We start from the raw sequence: 11239 nt of genomic DNA, 5'->3' as shown, positions 1-11239 counted from the left end.
TGTGATTTCGTGGGCGAGTACGGCAGCCGCGCGGGGTCAATCCCGGTCTTCCTTTCGAGCTCGGGAGGCAGAAGAAAGCGACTGCGATGGCTCCCAAGGGCGGCAGCGGCGGCAGCAGCGGCGGGGCCCGGCAGCAGTCCGAGGAGGAGCTTCTCCTGCAGGATTTCAGCCGCAACTTGTCGGCCAAGTCGTCGGCGCTCTTCTTCGGCAACGCGTTCATTGTCTCTGCCATCCCCATCTGTGAGTGAGGAAGGGTTGGGTTGCCACGTCTCCCTCTCTTCTCTCTGGAAGAGCTGCTCTGTCAGCAGCGGGAGAGGCAGGGATCTTACCCACCCCGCCAAGCGAGGCTCCTCCCGGGGCGCGGGATAGGGAAGGGCGCAGGATTTCGGGGTTCGAAGGGGACCCCCGAAGGTCATCCAGCCCAACCCTCTGCTGCAGTGCAGGGGCCACAGCTAGAGAGGCCCTGACGGACGGCCCTCCGACCTAGAATCACGGAATTGCAGAATTGGAAGGGATCCCCCCTGGGATCATCTGGTCCAACTCCCTTACTTTAATGCAGTAATCTCAGCTTAAAGCATCCGTGACAGATGAGGCTATTCAGGTAAAGGGACCCCTGACCGTTAGGTCCAGTCGTGGCCGACTCTGGGGTTGCGGTGCACATCTCGCCTTATTGGCCGAGGGAGCCGGCGTACAGCTTCCGGGTCATGTGGCCAGCATGACTAAGCCGCTTCTGGCGAACCAGAGCAGCGCACGGAAACGCCGTTTACCTTCCCGCCAGAGCGGTACCTATTTATCTACTTGCACTTTGACGTGCTTTTGAACTGCTAGGTTGGCAGGAGCAGGGACCGAGCAACGGGAGCTCAGCCCATCACGGGGATTCGAACCGCTGACCTTCTGATCGGCAAGTCCTAGGCTCTGTGGTTTAATCCACAGCGCCACCCGCGCCTACTTATGCCTAAAAACCTCCCAAGGAAGTGTGCCCCACCCAGTGTTAGAAACGGGAGATAGGAAAGATAGGAGCTAAATGGCGCCTTAAACCTAGGATACAGGCACCACAATGCGCTTTTAAAAATAAAAAGAATACAAAGCTGAAAATGAATGAATGGCAGCTAAAATATTACGTTCATTTTTCACACAGTCTGGTCCACCCCCCTAATATTCTTCCTCTGTCCACCCCCCTAATATTCTTAAGAAGGTCTCGTCTCTTCAGTCTCTGGAGAGTAGCTGGAAGTGGGAAGGCAGAAAAAAGTCCTCTTTTCCTTCTACTCTGCAATTTTAATCTGAAATCTTAGGCGCAGTACTGCGCCCAGAGCTCATGAAATTCCCTGTCACAAAAATGTGCCTAGAATAATGGGAGTTTGTCGGAAGAAACTGCAATTCCTGTCAGAAATTTCTTCCTGGTGTTTAGTCAGAATCTCCTTTCTTGACACTTGAATCTGCGCATGTTCCAGCTGTCCATATTGTTCTTAAGCTTAAAATGGCATTTCCTCTTCCTCTTTAGGGTGGCTTCTGGCCTTCTCTTAACATCAAAGCTGTTATTCACGGTGGACACGCATTGCAGTGGGATATAAAAATTATTATTATTATTATTATTATTATTATTATTATTATTATTATTAAAATATGTCTCATTTTTGAACACCACAAAGAGAAGTATTGCAATGTGGTTCATATTATCTACTTCTTTGGTATAGATTGAGTGAGGCAAAAAAGGTGACAGCTTGTAATATACGGTATACTTCAGGCTCCATGCAAGATTATAGCAGTGCCTGTATACCACTGATTCTCACTAAAGGGGATAATGTGCTGATGTGAGACAAATAAAGAAAATTGGGGGCTCATCTACACTTCCATTAGCCCATCCACTTCCCCACCAGTAAAACCTGCAGTTTAGTGTTGAATTGGAACAACAGCAACTGAGTTTCCTGTGGATTGTTGTTCTGCCTGGGTTTCCTGGGGGAAAGTGGCTGGGCAAAGGCAAAACCACAGACCTGTGCCTAGAAAGCACTAGACAAGCAGTAAACTGCCCAAACCTGTGTTTTCTAGGCACAGGACAAGTGGAAGTGTGGAAAGCCCTAAGTCAAGTTTCTAAAGTCTGCGTGGGTTTTAAGGATTTGAAGAGTAAAGGGTTTCAAAAACTATTTAGAATAATAGACCACTAGGTGGCATTGCTACACCTTTGTTGGGTGTTATCATGTTCATTGACTGTAGTTAGTAAAATGAAAAGGCAAATGTGCTTGAAATAAGTTTCACACAATGCTTCTGAAGCTATTCATCCTTGTGAATGTGGCATTCTGTTAGTTGTTGGGTCAGTCCAAAGATGGTGTATTTATTTTACTTTCAGATATTCCCTTTCCTTTATTATTTTGCATGCTGCTGTTCAGGCAAAGGAAGACATATGTGGTAGAAGGTAGAATACAAGATTATCCAAAACAGTATGTAAACTGGAGATACATTGTTCAGTTAATCAACATGAGTAGCTGCCTTATATAGAGGTGGGCCCATTAGTCCATCTAGCTAAACTGACTGGCAGTGGCTTTCCAGGGGTTAAAACTGGAGACACGTTCTGCGTGTAAAGCAGATGCTCTAGTGCTGAACTGTGACCATTCTTTTGAATGAAGAAGGAAGCTTTAATAATAAGACAGGATATCTAGTTGAGAACGCCTTGAACAAATCAAGTCATTCATGTGCTGTCTGGCCTGCTGTGCCACTTACTGTGAAGACTTCAAAAATCTTAACCACCTGCACAATGTCTTTTCCTTAGGGCTCTACTGGCGAATATGGCACATGGATCTTGTTCAGTCGGCAGTTCTCTACAGCGTTATGACCCTTGTCAGTACATATCTGGTGGCTTTTGCCTACAAGAATGTAAAGTTTGTTCTTAAGCACAAGTAAGCATTTGGACAGTTCGTTTATATTTCTAGCGCTTGGGATGGGTTATGATGTTTATGGGGAAAATGCACGGGAGGTAGCAAGCATCTTGTGATATCCCCTCAGACTACATCACCCTGGCTACTAAAAAACATTTCAGATCAGCCTTGCTGTATTTCTGGAGATGGTCTTTGGAGGGTCTATGAAGCAAGACAGTTCCAGAACTAGGCAATATCTGTTAAAGTTAATATCATAGCTTTATATGACTTTTAATTTTGGACAAAAAATATTTTGAACGGACATTTTCTTCGGAAGAGCACTTGTACTTTTACTTGGACCAGGGTGGTCTGACTTTTCGTACCAAGCGGGCCACAATAGTACTTCAACACAGAACTCACAGGCCACACACTGAATTCCATTTCCATATCATAAATTAAAGTGTTCACAATAGGTTTAATAATACTTAAAAAAACCAATTAATATATATAATTAAATACACAATTAATAGATTTAATTATTAAACAGATTTAATACTCAAACAGATGTGTGCACTTTCGTTAAGAATGCATGACACAAAAAATAAGGCTTAAAGATTTTTTTTATCTTGAACATTGCTGAGGGGTGCCAAAAACGCCTTGTGGGCTGCAGGTTAGACTATCCTGACTTAGACCCTAGTAAATATTCATGTATCCTGCTCCTAGTTGGATGGTTCCAACTGTTTGTTTCTCCTTCAGTGAACTCTGTGTTGTATCTAACAGTTATATTCGGAGTAAACCTACAAACATCAATGGGCCTAAGTTAGTCCTGGCTATTCTTTTCAGCGAACCCATTAACATTGGTTACAACCCTGTGATTGGAACAGTTGAGATGGGGCTTGCCGGCCTTGTGGCTCCGCAATATGGGCAGTGGGTCTTTCACATCACATTCCAGTTCATACCTAATGGCACTTTCAGGGTGATGTGCGGAGGGCATTTTATGAAAAGGATAGTATCCTTGAATTTATTGTGATCTCCCCACCCCAAAAACATTGGGAATGTAAAACGCTTTCTCTTTCAGAGTAGCCCAGAAGAGGGAAGATGCTGTTTCCAAAGAAGTCACTCGAAAGCTCTCTGAAGCAGACAATAGGAAGATGTCGCGCAAGGAGAAAGATGAGAGGTGACGGTCAAATGCATTATACAGCTTTGTTTGCAGGCAACCTGAACCACACCCCTCTGTTCATAAAGAGGGATTTATTTCTGTGGTTTAGTGTTTGTTTTGACTTGGCTTGTTGATTACCACCATCTTAATGCCTACTTTGTTTTGGGCTGATTGTGTTTCAGATGTCATCAGTATTTTTTTTAAGCAGCATGGTTTGTGTATAGTTCACCATTTTATATAACTTGATGCATTAGATATGCTTTAAAAAGTGTTTTATCATCCTAAAAAGCTCCTCAGTGGTGCTAGATTGAATACTATTTCATAGCAGGAGATTCAATCTTGCTTTATTAAGTTTGCGTTATGTGTTGTTTTTTTAAAAAAGATCTCTAATCGCTAAAGGCTACATTCAGATAACATTTTTTTCCCCTTTCTCCTGATGCACCCATACCTGATAATTCCAACATTTTATGCAATCTTTCACACAGTGTAAAAACTGCTTTTGGAAATCTAATGGAAGTTTGGCACTCATTACTGTGTTTCCAAAAAAACCCCCCCTGTTTGCCTATTGACAGCTGGCAGGTGCCTTCACTGTACTCCTTTTGACTTAAATAACATAATCTTTTTTTTTTCAGAAACTGGAATTTAGCATCTAGATCATTTGTCAGTGGAAAAAATATGCCTAAATTGTTTGAAATGCTGCTTTTGCCTCTGCAGAATTTTGTGGAAGAAGAACGAAGTAGCAGACTACGAAGCAACAACATTCTCCATCTTCTACAACAATACACTCTTCCTGGTCTTGGTCATCATTGCTTCCTTTTTTTTGCTGAAGAACTTCAATCCCACTGTGTATCCTTTCCTTCCAAAAAATTCAAGTATTTTGAGATAAATGGGCTGCATAAGTCAGGTGCTGTAGCTGTACTCCCAAGGGATATAGTTTCAGGGCCTGTAATTCAAAGAAACCAGATACATTATGGATACAGTTGTAGCAAGAACAGACAACTTTGCCACCACAACTGCAGAGCAAATAGTTCCTGGGCACCATGAGGACAAAGCAAATAGTCCTACCAATAATAGAATAGAACAGAATATATGGACAGTATTGTGACACTATTTTATTAGTGACTAAATTACAGGGATGTGTGGGGTATAAATAATAAAATTATTAAAAAAAATATTACAGTGACCAGCTAACAGAATGTTACTGAAGTGGAGGTACTTGGGACATTCAGGTTCTTAATCTCTGTAAAACTTTCCAGTCCTGCTTAGGATTCTCCCACCCTCTGGAAAAGTAGGCATTCTAAAAAAATGCTTTTAATGGCAACTGCCATATGTCATTTTCTGTAAATATTTCTTCCCTTTTGCACAGCCACCAGTAACCCACAAACAGGAGGGAGCCTCTCTTGATGTGGGGAAGTTCTTGTGACATCATTGATACTCATTCTAAACTCAGATATATAAACCAATTGCCAAATGGCACCTTAAACCCTGGTTACAGTTGCCACAGCAGCATGTCTAGGCAGAATTATTTCGAGAAGGAAATATATTATTATCATCACTATTACTCATTTTATTTCTATATTCATTTTATTTTTTTATTTATATTTTTAAGAGAAAATCTCAAAGTGGTTTGTAACGCCTTAAAACATCAAGTAAAACAATATAGAACAAAACAGATTAAAGCTTCAAGGAAAATATTTTGGATCCTTCTCTAAGTTACATTTACTTTCCCCATATTTATTTACATACCGTATTTTTCGCTCCATAAGACGCACCTAGTTTTAGAGGAGGAGAACAAGGGGGAAAAATATCTCCCTCTCTGCGCAGCGCCCCTTCAGCGAAGCGGCAGGAGAAACAGAGCCCCTTCCATTTCTCCTCCCGCTTTGCTGAAGGGGTGCCACGCAGAGAGGGAAAGGTGAGCAGCGCCTCTTCAACGAAGCGAAGCCAGGAGAGCAAGAGGGATCGGTCCGCACCCGCTGCGCTCCGGAGGCTTCGCGTTGCTTTCGCTGAAGCCATGGAGCCTGCATTCACTCCATAAGACGCACACACATTTCCCCTTTTTAGGAGGGGAAAAGTGCATCTTATAAAGCGAAAAATACGGTACTTAATTTATAGAGCAGTCCTGTAGCAGAAGTACTCTAGGAAGCCAGTGTGGTTTGGTGGTTAAGAGTGTCAGACTGGGACCTGGGAGATCAGGGTTCATATCCTCACTCAGTCATGAAGTTCACTGGGTGACCTTGGGCCACTCACAGCCTCTTAACCTACTTCGCAGGGTCGTTGTAGGGATTAACTGAGGAGCGGCTGAACCATGTACTCTTTGGAAAAAAAGGTGGGATATAAATGCCATTAGCTCTTCTGTTTACCTGCTTAAGAAACCTGGAGAGGCCAGCCAGATGGAGATTTCAGTCGCCAGCCTGGCGTCCAGAGATCTCCACATGGTTGCAATTGGGTAATTTCTAACACTGTTCTAGAGCTGTTTCAAGGGGTCAGTCTTTCCCCATGGGCACAAGTACTGCTGTTTGTGCCAAGGTCCTGCACAGTACAGGTGAGCTGTGTGTAGGCCTTACTCCAGATGTGGTTTCCTGCAGGGCTTTCTCCAACCAGCTTAACTTTATATGGGAGTCCATTGATAGGTTTTCTGGCGCCAGGTAGGATTGCTTTTCAGCCACAGTGGCACATTCCTCAGCTGTTCCATAGGACTGGGCTATAGGTACCGGGGCAACAGCTTATTCTACTGGAGGGTTGCTTTTGAGGAGCGGATGGGTGGATGTCAAGGGTCTTGCTTCCCTCTCCAGTTGCGATTGCAAGCCAGTCCTTTGACCACAAGCTCCTCTATTTACACAGAATCATAAAACAGCAAAGACCTTATGAAGAGAGCACAGCAGAGGTTATATTTTCTGAGAATCCTCCGGTAAAACAATCTCTCAAAGGACCCATTGATGGCCTTTTACCATTGCACTGTGGAGAGTGTACTAACTTAGGGTCTGTGTGTGTGGTTTGGGAGCTGCACAGTCAGGGAAAAAACAACGCTGTCCAGGGTTGTAAGGACTGCAGAGAGAATAATTGGGTGCACTCTTCCCACCTTGGATCAAATCTATGCTTCCAGGTGTCATAAGAAAGCTTCAGAGATTGTGCAGGACCGTGCGCACCCCAGAAATGATCTCTTTCAGCTTCTGCCTTCTGGAAGAAGGTACAGGGTTATAAAGACTAGGACTAGCCGCCTGAGAAACAATTTCTATTCAAATGCGATTTTGGTTTTAAATGCAGTGTAAGGTAGTCTCTATGGGAGTATATTGTATTTAAGAGTTTTGTATCAGAGTTTTTAGGGGGCTAACCGGGCTGGGATAGAAGGCTTGTTGGTTTTTGAATGTCTGATGTAGATCCCCCCCCCCCCAGTTTTGTTGTTCTGTATGGGATAGTGACAAGAAAGATTATTGTATCGTATCATAACTGCACTTGGAAGGGACCCTGGGGAGATCATCTAGTCTAGCGCCCTGTGATGCAGTGATCTTCTTTGCCCAGTGTGAGGCTCAAACCCATGACCCTGAGCTTAAAGAGTCTCACACCCTACGAACTGAACTATCTCACAGGCCTCTTGCTTCTGGGATGGGATGCATAGTACTGGGTTTGATTCTTGGACTTGGGATAATAGATCCCTATTTATGCGACACCCTGTTTTTGTAGCAGTTGTGATGGTAGTGAGCATTGGGAGATATACTTACCATCCTGAGTGTTTGGGCTTTCATCCTTAACATGCTGCTTTATCAGAAACTACATCCTGTCCATCAGTGCTTCGTCTGGATTGATTGCTTTGCTGTCTACAGGTTCCAAGTAGACAGAATTGTTTGGATGGGTCAGTCCCACCCAGTCACGCTCAGCAGCCTGGATAGAGAGGTGTTGCTTTTTTATAGCTTGAAAACATGAGAAACTATTTTTTACAAGAAAACAGAACGGAAACACAGATTAAGGTTCCTTCATAAAATGACAAAAATGAGTGCACCAGGTACTGTCATTTTAGCTCATGAAATTGTTTTTCAAAACACAAATATGTTACAAATAAGTTGCTCTTTTTTCTGCCAGTGAGATGGGCTTTGTTGACTTCGAGCAGTGACTTCATCCCGTAACCTTTTGTAATCATGTTTGAATAAAAGCTTAAAAGAAAATACAGCCTGAAACTTCTTCCATTGTCATATTGTCCTGTTTTCTGTTCTCTTCATTGCAGTCTTTAAAGAAATTTTCACTGTGTTTAGTTGAACTTACTCTTAGGAAAATGCATAGATTTGCAGCCTTTGCCCGGCTTTTCCAGTCCTTTTATCACATGGGTAAGAAATGTCTTTCTTCTTGCTTCCATTGTGGTAAAGATTCTCACCCCATCATAGGGTGAAAACTGAAAATGTGAGTTTCCATCATCTTGCTCGGTTCAGACTTGTTAATTCACAGCAGTTGCCAGTAGTGAAATAGCATGCCGTAAAAATACATCCTACTTTAATTAAAACTGAACTCACCCTGTGCTAAACTGAAATGAGATGAATTTGAATATTCTAGTTTAGTCCCATGTTCCCCTTTCTGTATGCACCTCTAAATGCTATATATCTGATATGCCGCAATTCCGAATCTGCTACATGCAGTAGTTTGTCTACCCTCCCCCCAAAAACCACTACCCTTCATATTATAACAAGCAAACGGAAGCAATGATTGAAGGTGTAGCAAAGAGGACAGAAGCTTAACAAAAGATGATTCAGTTAAGAGGAGTGATCACTGATATTAATTTGGTATAAATCACTGTCTAAAGAAATTTTGTACGTGGGATATGTGAGGCTTTCTCCATTAGTAGGAACCCTAGGATTTGAAATGAAACTGCATGCAACAGTCATCTAATAATTTAAGTCTGCAAATGAGGCCTGTCAACCAGATGCCCAAAACAGTTTTTCTAGCATGAGGTCACAGTTAACATTTCTTTATGGAAAGGTGGGCTGCAGGTTCACCACCTCTGTGCAAAAGTTATCTTTCATTCTGCTGGGCACCCCCCCCCCCCATTTTGTGTAAACTCTGCTTCCTTTAGGCCAGTGGTGGCCAAACTTGGCCCTCCAGCTGTTTGGGGACTACAATTCCTATCATCCCTGACCCACTGGTCCTGTTAGCTAGAGAATATGGGAGTTGTAGTCCCAAAACAGCTGGAGGGCCAAGTTTGGCCACCACTGCTTTAAGCCATGCTGTATCCTCAAAACTATTGAAAATAAGCTAAATTCATTGTTATATGGCAGGTATGATGATGTCACTGAACTGTCAGGATTTCATTGGGCAAAAAACTTTGGGGCTGTAGCAGTCGATTCCATGAATTAAGTTTAATTGTTCTCTTATCCTTTCTGCCGTCGATCAGCAGCAACTAGCTGACTTTTCTCTGGAACAGTGGCGATGGAATAACCCTTGTTAAATTGCTTAAAATGTGAAGACAATGGGGGTGGGGGAAGCAGAGACACCCTGAGGATTTCTGTGAAGCCATGTAGGCCGTCTCAGATGAAGAAAAACTTCGAATAAATCTTCCGAAGAAGAGAGTGTGTCTGTAAGGCAATCAAAAATATCCTGACCTCCCCCTCCCCCCCCCACTGCATTCCATACTTCAAATCAACGTATGTTAATAGTCACTGGTATCTTATGAGAGACACTGCCCTTTAAATCTGTCTTTAGCTAATGCTCTTGATGAATGAACATTTTCTTTCCTATCAAGCACTCTGTGTAATGTGGTTATCCCTACTGGGAAAGAAAAGTAATATGTATTGATTTTCAAAGTAATGAATCAGAAAGATACAGTCCTATTTTAATCCTAATAATGTAGACTCTCCACCACTACCCTCCCCGCCCCCGCTGCACCACTCCAAATTAATGGATCCAAAGTAATTAAGCTAGGTGCATAAAATGCCTTTATTATGTCCAAGCAGAAATAGAAAGCAGTTCCTAGTATACAGCAGCTGAATTCATTTACACAGACCATTGCTTTGATTAAACACATTAAAAGAGGAAAAAGTATATTTGTTCTTTAGAACTTGGTGCCTTCTGTAACCTCCGTTGCTAGGACTGTCCGATGAACAGTTCAAATGCAAAGGCCCTGCTCGATGGAGGGGAGGGATGAGGAGGCTGCGATTCAGAAGCTTAAGCTTCACACATGGTGCGACCTATATGTGCAAATGCACCTTTGCTGCTTTCGGTGAGATGGTACATTTTCCATGTTCTAACCCAGACTTCCATGTAAGTTCATTGCAGCGGCCAGAGCAAATCTTTGGAGAAGAATGAAAACAGAGATCTGTTCCTGCTGCCGAAATGAGCTGAAGAAGTTGTGCCAGGCAGAGAAAGACTATGTGCATTGAAGCTTTGCCACCCAGACCAGATGAATGGAGTTGAATACATGTGCATGATACCCCTGCCCACCAGGTGAACTGGAAGATTTCTGGATATGGAACTTGGCTTTATGGCCATTTGCAACAAGAGCAATTATCCATGAAAGCAGGTTTCACAGCAGTTGCCCCAGATCCAGGCTATCGTATGCAAAAAAGATGAAATGCTTGTTCACCATTTTGGGGTAAGGGTACTCATCTGGGGCCAGGGTTAGGTAACAGGAAATTATTGCTGATAAGGTACAGCAACAAAAAGGAAGCCATTGTGTAGCAGTGGGTATTTAGTATGTTTCTGGATCTGGGTCTTGAGCTGCCCCACTGAGTACGCAGATTGCAGTTTGTGTCTGTCCTTTAGAGTGCATGCTGTGGAAGTGAGATGTAGTAAACTTAAAGGATATTTGTACTTTCCATATAAATACGGTGTTCCCTGCTCAAAGGCCTTGGCACCTCTCCACCCCCAATTGTGTGCACTTATAGAATTTATTACAGAGGTGAGGAGCCACTCCAGATTTTGTTGGACAATAGCTCCATCCGCTGGCCATACTGGTGCAAGTCAAGAGTCAAAGATCTGTAGGCTCTCAGGTTCCCCACCAGTGTTTTACAGTAGTGGATCTCAAAACCACTCTTGAGACTTCAATTAGACATGAAAAAGTGGACCTATCCACAAACGTAATACTGTAAAACATCTCAGCTGAGAAGACCTCATTTCTGTTGACCAAGCCCATTGAAGAAAAAGAAGAGTCCATGATAAGGTCCCACAAAATCAAAGTATTCATGGAAAGTAAGAGATGACAGGGTTGTAGTTGGGAGAGTGTGCTGTTCCTAAACGGTGCTTTCAAATG

At 43.1% G+C, this 11239-nt stretch overlaps 1 protein-coding gene across 1 annotated transcript; it reads left to right on the top strand.

Moving 5' to 3' along the window:
- The first annotated feature begins 82 nt into the window (after positions 1–82).
- Positions 83–8168, top strand: SSR3 (signal sequence receptor subunit 3). The gene is made up of 5 exons (XM_053390347.1): positions 83–240; positions 2765–2891; positions 3928–4026; positions 4723–4854; positions 7774–8168. Exons 1-5 carry the CDS (start codon positions 87–89, stop codon positions 7838–7840), a joined length of 579 nt encoding a protein of 192 aa, XP_053246322.1. The 5' UTR covers positions 83–86; the 3' UTR covers positions 7841–8168.
- The last annotated feature ends 3071 nt before the right edge of the window (positions 8169–11239 follow it).

Source organism: Podarcis raffonei, chromosome 5 (assembly GCF_027172205.1).
Source record: "Podarcis raffonei isolate rPodRaf1 chromosome 5, rPodRaf1.pri, whole genome shotgun sequence".
Classification (NCBI taxonomy): Eukaryota; Metazoa; Chordata; class Lepidosauria; order Squamata; family Lacertidae; genus Podarcis; species Podarcis raffonei.
The sequence above is the reverse complement of the archived record's forward strand: the minus strand, read 5'-3'. Positions and strand labels throughout refer to the sequence as shown.

Coding starts and splice junctions, on each gene's coding strand:
- SSR3 (XM_053390347.1), top strand. CDS start 87: ATGGCTCCCAAGGGCGGCAGCGGCGGCAGCAGCGGCGGGGCCCGGCAG. Junction 4,027..4,722: donor CGCAAGGAGAAAGATGAGAG/GTGACGGTCAAA, acceptor TTGCCTCTGCAG/AATTTTGTGGAAGAAGAACG. Junction 4,855..7,773: donor AAGAACTTCAATCCCACTGT/GTATCCTTTCCT, acceptor CTGCTTTATCAG/AAACTACATCCTGTCCATCA.